At 37.9% G+C, this 16533-nt stretch overlaps 2 protein-coding genes across 8 annotated transcripts in view; both read right to left on the bottom strand.

Moving 5' to 3' along the window:
* The window catches only part of UBR3 (ubiquitin protein ligase E3 component n-recognin 3), a 233625-nt gene that overhangs the window by 140528 nt on the left and 76564 nt on the right, over nt 1-16533 (bottom strand). For all 7 annotated transcript variants that reach the window (XR_008381290.1, XM_053597855.1, XM_053597858.1 and 4 more), the window contains exons 12-17: nt 5132-5197; nt 4947-5036; nt 3572-3700; nt 2822-2874; nt 2590-2723; nt 395-480 (exon numbers count right to left, since the gene is read on the bottom strand). Coding sequence is in view for 6 of the 7 variants with exons in the window: in XM_053597855.1 (XP_053453830.1) it covers nt 395-480; nt 2590-2723; nt 2822-2874; nt 3572-3700; nt 4947-5036; nt 5132-5197 (558 nt within the window). In the remaining variant the exon portion in view is untranslated. The remainder of the gene's footprint in view (nt 1-394; nt 481-2589; nt 2724-2821; nt 2875-3571; nt 3701-4946; nt 5037-5131; nt 5198-16533) is intronic.
* On the bottom strand, nt 14153-14819 carry LOC128590541 (CDGSH iron-sulfur domain-containing protein 2-like). Its single transcript, XM_053597876.1, has one exon. The coding sequence runs from the start codon at nt 14763-14765 to the stop codon at nt 14358-14360; it is 408 nt and encodes a 135-aa protein (XP_053453851.1). The 5' UTR covers nt 14766-14819; the 3' UTR covers nt 14153-14357.

The raw sequence follows: 16533 nt of genomic DNA, 5'->3' as shown, positions 1-16533 counted from the left end.
CTAACAATAATTCCACAGAACGTTTACCTGTTAATAACAATTGTGAACCATGAATCACAGCTTGGCTACACAGATAAGGTAAACCTAGCTGCCTTTTACAAAAAGTACAGCTTCCTTTCACTAATGCTGTCCTAGAAGGTTAGAACTTAGGGTGCCCAAAGCCATTGGTCCTGAGGTCTACCTTAAAGTCTAAGGAGAACACCCAAGAAATAATAGGAGGTAAAAAACCTATTACTAGCTCTGAACATATACTAAACAATTGGGAGTTCTTTTTTTATTATTTTTAAACTTCAAAAACATTTTTAATCAAAAAAACTGATATACCTTTAATTCATAAAAAAGCATTACTTTAGATCCTGCAAGTAACAGAAAGTTAAACTTAATAAAAGGATATGAGGTCCAGCAACGAACTATGGGTCCTGTCATTCATACACAGCTGAGCGACCATCTCTGCCCTGAGAATCTCATCATCAGACATTCCTAAAATTATTAAAAACACAATTAATAAATCTGAGTATATACATAAATTATAAAGAAACAACTTACCACATATTTTATTAAGCTGTTTTACCAAATATGAGATGCTTCAAATTAAAAAGTAAAGGAGCAATGCCTCAAATATAACTGCAGGTTATTAATTATGAAATTTCCGATTTCAAATCAAAAGTTTAGTTTATTGTATCTCAAACAAGAAGCAGTATAATTAAAGTATGTGCCTAAACTATCGAGACATCTGATAGTTTTGCCATCTGAACAGTAGCTTGTTTATGCCAACAGCAAAGAAGCCTAGAAAGCGAGTGTTGATGAAATTGCAAAAGGCATATTCCACAGCTGGTTGAGAATTGAATAATTTTCCTTGCAAGAAGTGGTCCAAAACCTAAAAGAAGTAGTGACCAGTTGGTGCAAGGTCTGGTGAATACAGTGGATAACAGAGTTTCTAAGTCCAACTTCTATAGTTTGAGTATCATTGTTTGTGCAACATGTGATATTGGAATTTTTTTTCTTCAGGAAGATTGGCCTGTCTGTACTGAACCGCTCTGACCTGCTTACTCACATGCATCCTCATTTCATCCAACTGATTACAGCAGATACCTGCTATCATCAACTGACCAGGTTTCATGAAGCTGTAGTCGATAATACTAGCACTCAACCATCAAACAAATACCATTTAGCTTTTTCTTATGAATGTTCGGTTTTGGACTATGTTTCAGCACTTTATCTTTATCCAACCATTGTGGCAAACACTTGTGATTGTTAAAAGGAATCCATTTTTCTTTTTTTTTTTTTTTCTTTTTCTTTCTGAAACAGAGTCTCACTCGGCTACCCCAGGATAGAGTGCCATGGGTTCAAGCGATCCTCCTGAGTAGCTAGGACTACAGTGGCCTGCCACAATGCCTGGCTAGTTTTTAGAGATGGGGTCTTGCTCATGCTTAGGCTAGTCTCAAACTCCTGAGATCATGCAATCCACCAGCCTTGGCTTCCAGAGTACAAGGATTACAGGCCATGCCATTACAGGCCGTTTTTCATCACACGTAATAATAACATGGTGTAGAAATGGCTACATTTCTTGCAAATAAAGGCAAGCTTCAAGATAATGTCTCTTCGAACACTGATTTAATTCGTGTGTAACCCATCTATCCAGCTTTTTTATCTTGCTGATTTGTTTCAAATAGTCCAATATTGTTGGAATAGTTAACATCAAGCCTTGCTGCTAATTCAGGCATAAGTTGAGATGGATTTGCTACCACGACAGCTTTCAGCTCATCATAATCCACACTAGTCTCACGTCAACTGCATAGCTCATTTTCAAGATTAAAATCACCAGAAGAAAACTTCTCAAACCACAGATGTACTGTGTGTTCATTAGTCAAATCCTTCCCAAATCGTTTGTTGATATTTCGAGCTGTCTACACTGCACTGGTTCCGCAACAGAACAGATGTTTTTCTTTTTTTTTTAACCAGAATCTCAGTATGTCACCTTCAGTAGACTGCTGTGGCATCACAGCTCATAGCAGCCTCAAACTCTTGGGCTTAAGCAATTCTCTTGCCTCAGCCTCCCAAGCAGCTGGGACTACAGATGCCCGCCACAACGCCCGGCTATTTTTGTTGCAGTTGTTATTGTTGTTTAGCAGTCCCAGGCTGGGTTCAAACCCTCCAGCCTTGGTGTATGTGGCTGGCATCATAATCACTGTGCTATGGCACAGAGCTGACAGAACAGATATTTGAAAGTAATGTAAACGTTTTAACTTATCCATGGTTTCACAAAAATTGCTCTAAAAAAATTTTGTAAGATAATCACACTATGTACCTTCACAATAAAAGAAGTGCAAGGAGAAATGTCAGAGATATCAACTGTCAAACTAAATATTTACAGAAATCGGACATTACTTGCTGTTTGCCAAGCAAAGTACTTGTTAAAGGATATTCTAAAAGGTATATCAATTGTATAATGTATCAAGAGTTGAAAACAATGTTTAAATATATACACCTCTTTTCCTTTTTTCAATAAGCCAGTTAATACCACCAGGGAGAGCAAAGGAAAGGGAGAAGTACAGTTAATACCTAAGTATTAGTATCAGTGGGTTTTACCTAAATGTAAACGAAGACTCAAAAGAATCACAAGAAAAGTGAGAGCGCCTTCTAACATAGATCTCTCATGCTCTGCATCAAGTACTGTATTTTGATGTTGTGACGCCATTGTCAACAAATCCACTACCTTAAATCTATAAGAAGAAATATTTGAGACAGATTTTTAGAGGTTAAAACAAAATTAACTTAAATCTCAAACACTTTCTAATACCTGTCTTAAAATTATGCTTACCTTTCAAAAACAGATGAAATAAAATAATCTGGGTCAAGTCTAGAAGCACAAACCTTTGAAAGAAAAGAAAATGCTTCAATATTCAGTTTTACCTATTCTTCTATTAATAATGTTCTTTATTTTCTATATCATATGATGCTTTGACATCTTGGGGGCGATCGTAAGGACCCCATGAGAGACTGCCCTTCTCAGAGCCAGCTGATTCCTAAACATAGTAAACAACTTACTTGAGAACAGGCCACTTGTGCAAGCCAACCACCATGTTTATCTAACTCACACACATAAACCCAGTTATTTCCCCTGACCTAAAATAACCCAGGGCCAACTATCATAAAGTGAGGTATAACCCCTAAGCCACAAAGCCTGCCAGAATTATCCAGCTAGCCAATTCTGCTTTGCCCTGCCTTTCCTGCAGAAATCCAAAAAAAGGCCCACATAGACTCACCCCTCATTCCTTTCTCCCTGACTAAAACCCTAGAGCAGAGGTTCTCAACCTGTGGGTCGCGACCCACTGGAACTGTATTAAAGGGCCGCAGCATTAGGAAGGTTGAGAACCACTGTCCTAGGGCTTCCCTTGTGGCCCTATGTGGTACAGCACATCCCTCTTCTCTTGGGGATTAAATAATGAATTCTTTCAATGGCACTGGCCTTTCCATGTTATCAATCAGTTACTTCTACAAATTAAAATCCCATGGGCTCAAATAGCAGACACTGCTAAAATACAACATTTGCATTATCACGTTGGGTTACCTGTAACAGGTAAATGTCAGGATCGATCATGGAATTACAGAAATGAGATTGTACATAGGTCATGGCTTGTCCTTTGATTTGCAGACCATTTCTTACCCACATATTGCTGTGGATTTCAGCAAGACTTGCCTAATAAAATGAAAAATAGGTGGACAAATAATAAATCATTAAATTCAATCTTTATAAAATTGTACTATACTAAACAACTATTTCAAAATATTTTATGGCTTAATCATAGTATGAGAGCCTAACATTCTGTCCAATGTTAAAAGATATTCAGTCCAAATATATACTTTTACATTTTTTAAATAATGATTATGCTATTTTTATATAGCCACTTTTTTTAGAGTTTATACATGAGTTAGTTTTCCATGATATACTGGATACATCATAATAATTTTTACTGAAACCTTTCATGAGAAATCAATGCTTATATTTCACTCTATGTCTCCCTCCAAAAAAAAAAAAAAATGAAACACATAATAAAGAAACACTGACATACATATGTTTAAAGAAACATACTGGAATAAGCACAAAATAAAGATAATCATTCAAAATCAATGAATACAATCCACATCTTTTATTCACCCTAACTTAATCTTCAATCTAAGCTCATTTTCTAAATAATTGGAAGTAAAAAAGGCTGGGTTTAGAGTAAGTTTTCTTACTCCTTTAGTATTTTAATTTTCCATGTATTTATATATACTATCAACTAAAACTAAGTAATTATAACTTTATCTCTTACTTTTTCCTAACCCCCAGAGTTAAAGACCAATAGTAATTAACAAATCTAAAATTGCTATTAAAAACAAATTGAAGTTCATGTCTCTCTAATGTCTACAAAATTATAGTGTCAGAACTAAAATAAATCACAGTGCTCATACAAACTAATTCTTCTCTCTTCTTTCTCTTCTCACTTTATAGATGAGAAAACTGAGAATCCAGAAGGTGAATCACCCTAAGCCATGTGGAAAATAAAATAGTAGCACCAAGTCTAAAATCTTTTGGGTCTCCTGACTCTCAAAACAGTGTTACAGCATGTTAAAACTCCCATATAACAAAAAAAAAAACAAAACGCTAAATGTATGTAATCTCATAAAAATATGAGAACCCAATTTTTTTTATAAAAGGGGCTTTCAAACATTTTAGCCCCATCTTCCTTTCTCCCACTCCTTCCTCTCTCTCTCTTTTCTCTCATCCTACCCTCTACCCTCTCTCTTACATAAAATAAATTTATACTTTTATATTCTAAAAAAGAAAAAATATTTATTAAAATAACAATGATAAAAAACAAAGGAAGACTCATTTAACCAATAATTCAATTCAAAACTTAAAAAAAAAAAAAAAAAAACTTTTTAAAAGCCTGAATACATACTTGAATTTGGAGTGGGTGAATCATTAGTTTCATTAACATTTCTTGATCTGGTAAAACAGAATCCAAATCTAATTCTTGACATTTCACAGCCTAAAAATTATGATAAAAGAAGTTACTAATTCAATGCTCATTTCCCAAAACTTAAAAAGAAAAAACAGAACAGAATTATTTAAAGACAGTCTCACCTTACTCAAAAACATAGCATAGTAACGATGTAGCGGCAGATGAAAAGTGACTTGGTTGGGTGCTGGCTAGAATAAACAAACAAGATCCACAAATCAAAGAATGTTTTACAAAAGTTCTAAGATGGCTTTAAATGTTCAAACCACATTCTCACCTGGACTTTTTTTTTATCCAAACTTGACATTTTAGAAGATACGCCTTTTAAAAAGGTCACTATAGTTAAAACTATTCCATTTTGAACACCGAAGTAAAAGATCCTTGAAGGTAAGAATTATACAGTAATCATCTTTGAATCCAGAGGCACCAGGCACAGATTAATATTTCCTAAACCTAATTAAGCTAAAGCAAATAACCACTATAGAAAAAAGGAATAAAATAGATTTCCCACCACCATAGACCAGTTGGGACTGGTCAAACACATGTATATGATAATATGAAGATAGTAATAAGAATAATGATCACAGCTAACATTCACTGAGCACTTAGACTACATGCCAGTCACTATGCTAAGCATTTTATTCACATTACCTCATTTAATTCTCAGAAAAACCTTATGGTATAGGAAGTACAGTAGAACCTCTGTTAGTTGACCACTCAAGTGACATAACACACTGGTCAACACACAGAGGAGGCTAGCACAGAGAACTACGACTACTGTACTGATAGGTACACATGGTGCAATTTACGGAGGTGATCAATGTACGTAGGTGGTCACCTATGGACTGTATTAATATTCTCATTCTACAAAGAGGGAAATACAAGGTCAGAAAACTGAAGTAACTTCCTAAAATTCAAAATTACTGAGCTGAGGAGCTAGTCTGAACTCCACTTTTATATTCAAAGTGGTAAAAAGACTGACCACAGACCTAAACTAAAGTAGAGATGTAAGGCATTCTTAGATTCCTTCACCAGCTAGATGAGATGCTTCCCATATGAGTGCCAAACATGCTAGCCTCTATAACAAAACTTAGTAACTCTATGTCAATGACCTCAGGCATCCTTATGGATATTACAAAGATTGTATTCTAAATCTGTAAGTCTCAGGCTGGGCACAGTGGCTCACACCTGTTATCCCAACACTCTGGGAGGCCAAGCCGGGTGGACTGCTTGAGCTCACAGGTTTGAGACCAGCCTAAGCCAGAGCAAGACCTCGTCTCTACCTGGGAATGTGGCAGGCACCTGTAGTCCCCACTACTTGGGAGGCTAAGGCAAGAGAATCAGTTAAGCCCAAGAGTTTGAGGTTGCTGTGAGCTATGATGTCACAGCGCTCTACTGAGGGCAACAAAGTAAGACTGTCTAAAAAATAAAAAAATAATAATAATAAAATAAAATGAAATAAATCTGTAAATCCCATGAATCACAATGTCACTACAGGGCAAAAGTATACCACAGTTGTTCTTAAACAGATAAGAAAAATTAAAAAGGTATTATGTGTTTTTAAATCTTGTATAAGGCCAGGCATGGTGCCTCACACCTGTAATTCTAGAACTCTTGAGAGGCTGAGGCAGGTGGATTGTTTGAGCTCAGGAGTTCAAGACCAGCCTAAGTAAGAGTGAGACCCCTTCTCTACTAAAAATAGAAAACTAGGCAGACGTCATGGTGGGTACCTGTAGTCTCAGCTACTCGGGAGGCTGAGACAAGAGGATCACTTGAGCCCAAGAGTTTGAGGTTGCTGTAAGCTAAAATGATGCCACAGCACTCCATCCACAGTGACAGAGTGAGACTCTGTCTCAGGGGGGAAAAAAAAAAATGGTTTCATAGGTTTTTAGTAAATATTTTCCTGTTAAAATTTTTTTATCCAGAACATTCAGATAATTATGCTAACGTGGTATCATTACAGAGCAGGGGGCCCCAACCATGTTAGTACAAGGGACTAATTTCATGTAAGACAATTTTTCCAAGAGGGGGGAAGTGGGGGATATGACAGAAGGTGGTACTCAGACAGTGATGCTGAGTGACCAGTTCCTAACAGGCCATAGCCCAGAAGTTGGGGGCCACAGCTATAAAGGGTCACCACCTCCTATATAATTATTTTTTTCAAAACCAATATGAAAATAACATCCTCCGTAACATGAAAAGGCTATAAATATTTTTTCTAATAAATAAAAATCTCCTATTCATAAAAAGGGAAAATTCTGACACACACTGCAATATGAACACATCCTGAGGATATTAACTAAGTGAAATAAGCCGTTCCCAAAAAGGTAATTAATTACTGCATGATGCACTTTTATGAGCTATCCAGAGTAGTCAAATTCATATAGACAAAGCATGAGTGTCTAAAAAATAAAAAACTGAACTCCAATTTTACATTCGATGACGGTTGCCAGAAGCTAGGGGAGAGGGAAATGAGCAGTAGCTATTTAATGAGTATGGAGGTTTAGTTTTCAAGACTAAAAGACTTATGGAGAATTGCTGCACAATAACAACAATATACTTAACACTGTTGAATTATATACTTAAAAATGGGTAAGCTAGTAAATTTTATGTTTTATATACATTTTACCACAGTTACAACTAAAATTTAAAAACATCTGTCCTTGGCTCAGCACCCATAGCTCAGTGGTTAGAGTGGAGGCCACATACACACAGGTTGGGGGGTTCAAACCCAGCCCAGGCCTGCTAAACAACAATGACAACTACAACAACAACAACAAATAGCTGGGCGTTGTGGCAGGTGCCTATAGTCCCAGCTACTTGGGAGGCTGAGGCAAGAGAATCACTGAAGTCCAAGAGTTTGAGGTTGCTATGAGCTGTGACACCACGGCACTCTACCGAGCGTGATATAGTGAGACTCTGTTTCAAAAAATAAAAATAAAGGCCAGGCGTGGTGGCTCACACCTGTAGTTCCAGCGCTGTGGGAGGCCGAGGCGTGTGGATTGTCTGAGCTCAGAGGTTCAAGATCAGTATGAGCAGCAGTGAGCCAGAGTAAGACCCCATCTCTACTAACAATATCAAAAACAGCCAGCACCGCAGGAGAAAGAAGAAAATCAACAAAAAAGGAGTATTTCAAAAAAAGAATGAACAAGCACACTGAAATTAAAAATAAAAATAAAAAAAATCTGTCCTCCATTACTGTAATCATTTTAGTAACATATTCTACCCAAACTAGCTAAGTAAGAATCTCCCTCAACTTCTTTTGAAGGCATGTAGCATGGTGATTAAGAACAGACACTTAAGAGCTAGATTGCATGAGTTCAAATCCTGGATCTACTATCCTACAGCTATAAACTAAGTTACTGAAACTCTCTGTGCCTAAGTTGTCTGACCTGAAAATAGGGGTAACAGTAGGATGGCTATTAGGAATAAGTAAAACAACACACAATACCCAACACATATTGCTATTAACTACTAAGCCACAGACTCTACCTATCTTTCAGGTCTTTAGCAAATCCTAAACTCATTATATTCTTTGGTAGTGCTAAACTCCATACTCCCTCCTTGTCTAATGTCACAGATTGGCCACTTGAAAAACTCTTCTTTTTTCACTACTTCTATATATACTTGTGGTCACTAGATTCCAGTCTCTGCTTTCTACACTTTTCACATTATAGGTGATTTTATCCAGGTGCACATCTTCAACTGCTAACTCAAGCCAGGTTAAGTTCCAAATCTCAGTAGAAATCGCCAGGGTCCCACCCCAGGGGCAGGGTCCTTTAAGACCTGTGAAACTGGAGGCGATGGACTGAAGAAAAGTTAAGTTAAAAGCGGTGACAGAAAGAGAGACAGGACATGCCGAACAGCGGTGACAGAAAGAGAGACAGGACATGCAGAACCTTTTCAAAGGTGGGAAACACAGGGGACCACCGCTAACTTGTGAGATTCTAAAAAATGGCCCTGCATGTTTGTTCCACTCAGCTTTTATTGAAGGCTATTATCTCGTTTAGCCCAGAGGGTAAGCTGAGGAAGGGAACAAAAATGTCAGCAGTTTTCTCTGAGTAAGCATGTTAGTTTTTATTCTATTTATAACCATTAACTTTAAAGGTCTAAGCAGCCTTAAGAGATCCAAAACCTGAGCCTTGTGTGGGGGCAACCTCCGGTCTGTGGTCACACACAGAACTTCCCTGGGGCGGGGGGCGGTGTTAAATGCCTATAGTTCTCTGTGGAACAGACACCCTGACAGTGTAAGGCTCCCCTAAAAAATCAGTAGAGCAGAAAAATTTCCCTCTGATCTCCACCCAGAGGTGTCTTCTTCTGTGATAAGGGGGTGCAAGCCCTCCTGCCCATGTCTCAGGGCTTGAGCTGATCTCTGCCCTGGCCATAATACAGATCCCCACAATGGGTATTTGTTTTGACTGCTGACTGGGCAGGGGACGGCCTGGTTAATGTTCCATCCTAGGCCTTGCACACAGCTTCCTTCTATGGCCATTACTTCTTCAGAGTGTTTACAGACCTAGCAGGGGTGTTTGCAAGCTGTATCCCTTACAGGCCAGGCTTCTAGTAAAAGCAGGAACTGCTCAGATAAGTAATTTAGCTGCTGGTTTAAAAGAAAGCTAGCTAAACTATTTTTATTCCGCCTTGCTCAACTGTTTTGCCCTTTCTCTGGGGGTGTTTTCCTTTAAAAAATCTCACTTCTAAACTCCAAATCTTACATTCAAGTATCTACTGAATTGAACTGCTGCTGGGATAGGAAAAAAAAAGTATCTACTGAACATCAACTTAATATCCCATAGGGACCACAAATACAGTGTGCCCAAACCAAACTCAGCATCTTTGCCCTAAAACTCAATGTTTCTTCCCTAGATAACCAGTAATTTAAACACAAAACAAAGACTCCTTCCTTCTCACAAACCTCCTAGATTCAATGAAAGACCAAATTAAGTTTATTTGATTCTTTAAGTATCTCTTAAATCTTTCTTCTCCCTTTCTACACTGCACCTAAATAACCTTAGCTCAGGCCCTCAACATTTAGCACTTAGATTTTACTGCTAGCTTCTGCTTTTATTATTACCCTCTATAAGACACCTTTTGTGGTGTCTGCTAGCTCATAACCCTCCCATCTTCTCCAAACATGACCCCTCTGCTTCCTGGCACCCCAATCACACACATAGGGATTAAGACCTTACAGTCAAGTTTATAGCAGCCAATCTTAATGGAATCAGGACCAGGGTGTCCTAACTTAACCTGAGCAATGAGTTTCTCCCTCCCTCTTAAAAATCGGGAGCTGGGATTCAGATACGTTCCCAGATAGTCTTGGAGTATGCCTGCAATAGTAACGTTAGGCAACTATAAGAATGCAACAGTTTTCCCCACTCACAAAAATTGATTCGAGATGGATAAAAGACTTAAATTTAAGGCATGAAACAATAAAAATCCTCCAAGAAAGTATAGGAAAAACACTAGAAGATATTGGCCTGGGGAAAGACTTCATGAAGAAGACTGCCATGGCAATTGCAACAACACAAATAAACAAATGGGACTTCATTAAACTGAAAAGCTTCTGTACAGCTCAGGAGACAATAACCAAAGCAAAGAGACAACCTACACAATGGGAAAGGATATTTGCATATTTTCAATCAGACAAAAGCTTGATAACTAGGATCTATAGAGAACTCAAATTAATCTACATGAAAAAAGCCAACAATCCCATATATCAATGGGCAAGAGACATGAATAGAACCTTTTCTAAAGAAGACAGAGGAATGGCTAACAAACACATGAAAAAATGTTCATCATCCCTATATATTAGAGAAATGCAAATCAAAACCACTCTGAGATACCATCTAACCCCAGTGAGAATGGCCCACATCACAAAATCTCAAAACTGCAGATGCTGGCGTGGATGTGGAGAGAAGGGAACACTTTTACACTGCTGGTGGGACTGCAAACTAGTACAACCTTTCTGGAAGGAAGTATGGAGAAACCTCAAAGCACTCAACCTAGACCTCCCATTTGATCCTGCAATCCCATTACTGGGCATCTACCCAGAAGGAAAAAAATCCTCTTATCATAAGGACACTTGTACTAGACTATTTATTGCAGCTCAATTTACAATCGCCAAAATGTGGAAACAGCCTAAATGCCCACCAACCCAGGAATGGATTAACAAGCTGTGGTATATGTATACCATGGAATACTATTCAGCCATTAAAAAAAAATGGAGACTTTACATCCTTCGTATTAACCTGGATGGAAGTGGAAGACATTATTCTTAGTAAAGCATCACAAGAATGGAGAAGCATGAATCCTAGGTACTCAATTTTGATATGAGGACAATTAATGACAAGGTTATGGGTGGGAGAAAAAACAGAGAGAGGGAAGGAGAGGGGGCGGGGCCTTGGTGTGTGCCACACCTTCTGGGGGCAAGACTTGATTGCAAGAGGGACTTTACCTAACAAATGCAATCAGTGTAACCTAGCTTATTGTAACCTCAATGAATCCCCAACAATAAAAAAAAAAAGAATGCAACATTTCACCATATGGGCAAAGATATACAGAAAAAAGAAGCAAAAATGAGCAAATATATAGAGCAAAGCAAAGCGAAGAGACAGGAGTTCCTACTCAGCCTTCCAGTCCATTCCAAATCCTTATATATTCATAATAAACTACCCTTCCTTTAACTTACAATGCCTTATTCTCCACCTTGACTAACATATTTTCTCCTTATTTAAACCTTTATATGCTGCCAGAAGGTGGCCGTCCTAAAACATTAATTTAATCTTTAACTTCTTACACTCACAATCTTTTAGTGACTCTCTATGGCTTTAATCTCTTGATAACTTCCCAACTCCTCAGAAGACAGGGCTTACCTTTCCAGTCTCATCTCCTATCACATAGGCTGAAGCCATGGCCCTTTAGCCTGGGGCAACAGAGTAAGACTCTATCTCCCCCCACCACACACACACAAATATATATAAAATAAAATTGTTAAAACTCTATCCAGGGTCCTGTAGCTAGCTGGAGCATGGCACAGCCCCATTTACACTCAAATTCCCCTGCTTTAAAGCTCTTTCCACTGCCAATAACCAGCATAGTTGAAACCACTACCAGACAAGAAATTGAGAGATGTGGGCTCTGGACCCAGAACTACCAATAATTTGCTACATAACTACAAGTGTGTTGTTTAATATCTCTGCAAAAGATAAGTACAGATTTCTACTGTATAACTACAAAAAGGGGATAGGAGGACAATGAAAAATTTTGAACACTATATAAAAATATAAATATACATAAAAACATATATATATTTTATATATATTTGTGTTTGATTCCTTAAATTCTGAACTTATTTCTCTTCTTCTAAAAATCAATTTAAATTCTTTGCAACATTCTATATCTCCCTAGAAATATTTCTGTGTGAGAACATACATATAATTTCCTTGAGTTCAGCAGCTCTGTATAGCATTCATGATCCTGTCATTAACTCCACTCTTTTTTTTGAGAGCAACATTGTATTTCTATCCATTAACAGGTGGAGGAAAGGACAACAATCTTGTACATACACCTTGTAAGACATCTCAAAAAAACGGAGACTACATTTCTAACTCCAGCTTTTTAAAATTCATGTGATTGGTCATGATAAGGTAAAGATCATGTAGTACAACATATGAAAATTATATGTAAAACTTAAAAATACAAGTACCATGCTTACTGTAGGGTCTGGTACTATATAAGTGCTCAATACTTACTAGCTATATTAATGGAAGAAAGATTAAATATGACTGCCTCTTATACCTTCTTCATATAAAAAGAAAGCACAGTGAGCTACTAAATGAATTGTACTTTTCATAGATAGATGAAACTAAAAAGACTCTTAATAGTAGGCTAAAAAATTACAAACATTTAAAAGAGTCTCCAGTAAGTTTATTTTGTGAACTTTTATGCACAGGTGACCTTTAGACAAAATGGGTTTGAACTGGATGGACCCACGTAAGGACCTGTGGCTCAAAGGAGTAGGGTGCTGGCCCCATATGCCAGAGGTGGCGGGTTCAAACCCAGCCCTGGCCAAAAACTGCAAAAAAAAAAAAAAGGACTTTTTTTTTCAAGCAAACACAGATCTGTATTCACAGGATATGAAAACCCACTCACACCTGTGCAGAGAACCAAATTTTCACTTATGTAGGTTACAGCCCTGAGGGACTTGATCATGCACAGATTCTGGTATTCACATGCAACCCTGGAACCAATCCCCCCTTGAATACTAAAGGAAAATTGTTAATTTTATATTCATGGTTAAAATGTTAAAAGGAGAAAAACTTTCATATACACACCATTTTGAACACTGAACTATTTATCAATTTAATATGAATTCAGATATACTTTACACTGCAACAGCCCGTAAGTTCAACTGTATTCTTGCCATTCCACCCCAGCTGTTGCTGAGCCAAATGGTTCAAGATACACATACACATCTTTTGTAAAGTAAATAAATCTTTATAAGATAAATAACAAATCTCAATGGAACTCTTTATATCCTTTACTTCTTTTCTGAAATGATATTCAAATTAATTAGGCAACAATCTCTATGTATCAAAGAGTTAATGTGTGTGAAAACTCAAGTAATTCTTGATGGCAATAGTTTTCTTAATTCATCTAAGTGGAGTGTGAAAGGCCAAAAGGAAAAAAAAAACACTTGAAATTATCAAAACAAAAAAGATATGAAAAGTATATTTAACAATGTGGAAGGAAATTTTCATAATAAGGGATTCTGTTGAAAATAGTGATATTCAAAGAAACAGCTTTTGACTCACTGCCAAAATTTATATTTTTCTCAATTAAATTTGTGTCGGAAGATACATTAATTCTTTGAAGTCAAAATAAGAGGCTTGACAATTTAATTTCTATTAAGTGCTTATTTGAATATACAAAAGTATCAAATATAAACAGTAGTTTAGCAAGAAAATAAACTGACAAATAATTATTCAACTAGTACTAATAATTACTATACACAAATAATAAGAAAATATTGTTGTAAGACTTTATACAATTGAATTCAATCCTATTACTATTTTTTTTTTTAGACAGAGTCTCAAAGCTGTTGCCCTGAGTACAGTGCCGTGGCATCACAGCTCACAGCAACCTCAAACTCTTGGGCTTAAGCGATTCTCTTGCCTCAGCCTCCCAGATAGCTGGGACTACAGGCGCCCACCACAGCGCCCGGCTATTTATTTTTTTGTTGCAGTTGTCACTGTTGTTTTAGCAGGCCCGGGCTGGGTTCAAACCCTCCAGCCTGGGTGTATGCAGCTGGTGCCATAACCGCTGGGCTACAGGCGCCCTAATTCATTACTATTATACTTCCTTCTTCTTCAGTATTAGGGGGCCCACATTATCTCCTGTCAATTCGTTGTGTTTGTTATGTGAACCACCACAGGCAGGAAACGTCTTAGAACGCCAACACCTACAATAAGCTGCTTTAGTAAGACACAAATCTTCAATGTTTATTTCATTCACCACTTTTGGATTTTCCTTTTGTATTTTACGATTAATCAAGCTATCCTTTTGTTGTTTTTTCTTCGGAAGGAATGGACGAACCGCAAGGTAGCCAAGTAGTGCAAGTACACCAAGGAAAGGTAGTAACCGAAGCCATTGTGAAACTGTAAGCCTGGCGAACCCGGTAGTGCTCTGGGGGACTGGGAGCCGCTTAAGATACGCGGGCAGCTGCACCTCCACGATGCGGGAGACGCTCTCCAGCACCATCCTGGCTGGCGGTGTCCGCTCCTCTCCCAGGCCCCCTCCGCTGGCCGGCCACGCTGCCGCGCCTGCGCCGAGAGCGGAAGCAGCCCTAACTCCACTCTTGATTCTAACCATGTGTTAATTTCATATCATTTGCTACATAACTCTGTGTATAATTTTCCCCCACTTCAATCTTCCTGTTGTCTTAGTCCTGCTACCATTTCAATAATAATTCCCAAAGTTTCAAACAGCAACGAGAACCATGTTGAGAAAAGCTCCTGCTGAGGGATTAATCTTAGATGAGGCAAAGAAGGACTAAAGCAGGTTGAAAGTAGGACAGAGCTGTGTGGAGGCTGGAGAATGTATGCTCTGAAGACTGACTCATTTCCATTTATAAACAAATTTTAAATTTAAAGACCAAAGACAACTGGTCTGAAAAATCAAGGTGATTTGTTGAAGGTAGAATCAGAATGCAAATGGACAAGATCTAGGTTGAAGGCTAAGTGCCACGGTACTCCAGCATGGACAACAGACTGAGACTGACTCAGAAAAAAAACAACGGGCAGCACCTGTGGCTCAAAGGAGTAGGGCGCTGACTCCATATGCCAGAGGTGGCGGGTTCAAACCCAGCCCTGGCCAAAAAAAAAAAAAAAAAAAAAAAAAACAACAAGAAAAATAGCCAGAGCAAAATGGCATGAACCTTCAAAAAGACAAAAAGCCTGGTGTGGGAGGTCAAAGCACAAATAAAGTGATAAGGCCTTCTTCAAAGAAGGGTAGTTCAAAGTGGGGAATCAGAGCCCAAGGCAGATGAGGAAGGTATATACATATGAAGAAAAAGGTAACAAGATGAGGACTCGAACTCAAAGCAGGGAGAAGGGGACATCCCTACAGGGAAAGAGGCAACAGAGATGACAAACTGGTAACATATAAAAATACATAAATACAAATATATAAATATAAAAATTTTTTCTAACTAAGTAAATATATCAATAACGGTGAAAGTCAGCTTTCTCCCTGTTGAAGAAAACTAGAGTAAGTCCTATGGTGTTATCTTGGAATTAAACATGTAAATTTGAATTTATAGACTTGACTATATAGAGACAGAAAAATGAATGCAGCAATATGTATATGTACATGCATATAAATCCTCTGTTAGTGAACAGAGGCCTGTAAGCAGTGACGACCCAACAGCAATGCACCTAGCACCCAAATCTTTCTAAATACACTAAAAGTGACTTTAGGGATCCATAAAGAAATGACTGATTCTAGGAATGGAATGGGAAAACTATAAAGGTAAGCCTGTTAGGCCAGAAAACAAGGATGTACTCACAGAATGATGGGACAAGCAAAAGGACACAGAAACCAGCTTGAAGGGGCTTTTACTGGCCAAATCTGAAACAATTTGAGCATTAAATAATAATAGTGATGGCTTATCACCCACTGAATAAAATAGAAATTATGAATTCCTACAGATAAAAATAAATAAATACAATAATCTCAGCACTTTGGGAGGCTGAGGTAGGAGGATCACTTGAGGCCAGGAGTTCAAGACCAGCATGGTAAACATAGTTAGACCTTGTCTCTACAGAAAAAGAAAAAGAAAACTTAGCCAGGCAAGGCAGCATATGGCTGTAGCCCTAGCTACTTGAGAAACTAAAACAGGAGGATTGCCTGAGCCCAGGAGCTGTGACCATGCCACTGCATTCTAAGCCAAAGTGGCAGAGTGAGACACTGTCTCAAAAAATAAATGAATACTGGATGAGAAAACAGATACATTTGTATAACTTCAAAG

The sequence above is a fragment of the Nycticebus coucang genome, chromosome 7 (genome assembly GCF_027406575.1).
Source record: "Nycticebus coucang isolate mNycCou1 chromosome 7, mNycCou1.pri, whole genome shotgun sequence".
Taxonomy (NCBI): Eukaryota; Metazoa; Chordata; class Mammalia; order Primates; family Lorisidae; genus Nycticebus; species Nycticebus coucang.
This window is presented reverse-complemented; position numbering and strand designations above follow the sequence as displayed.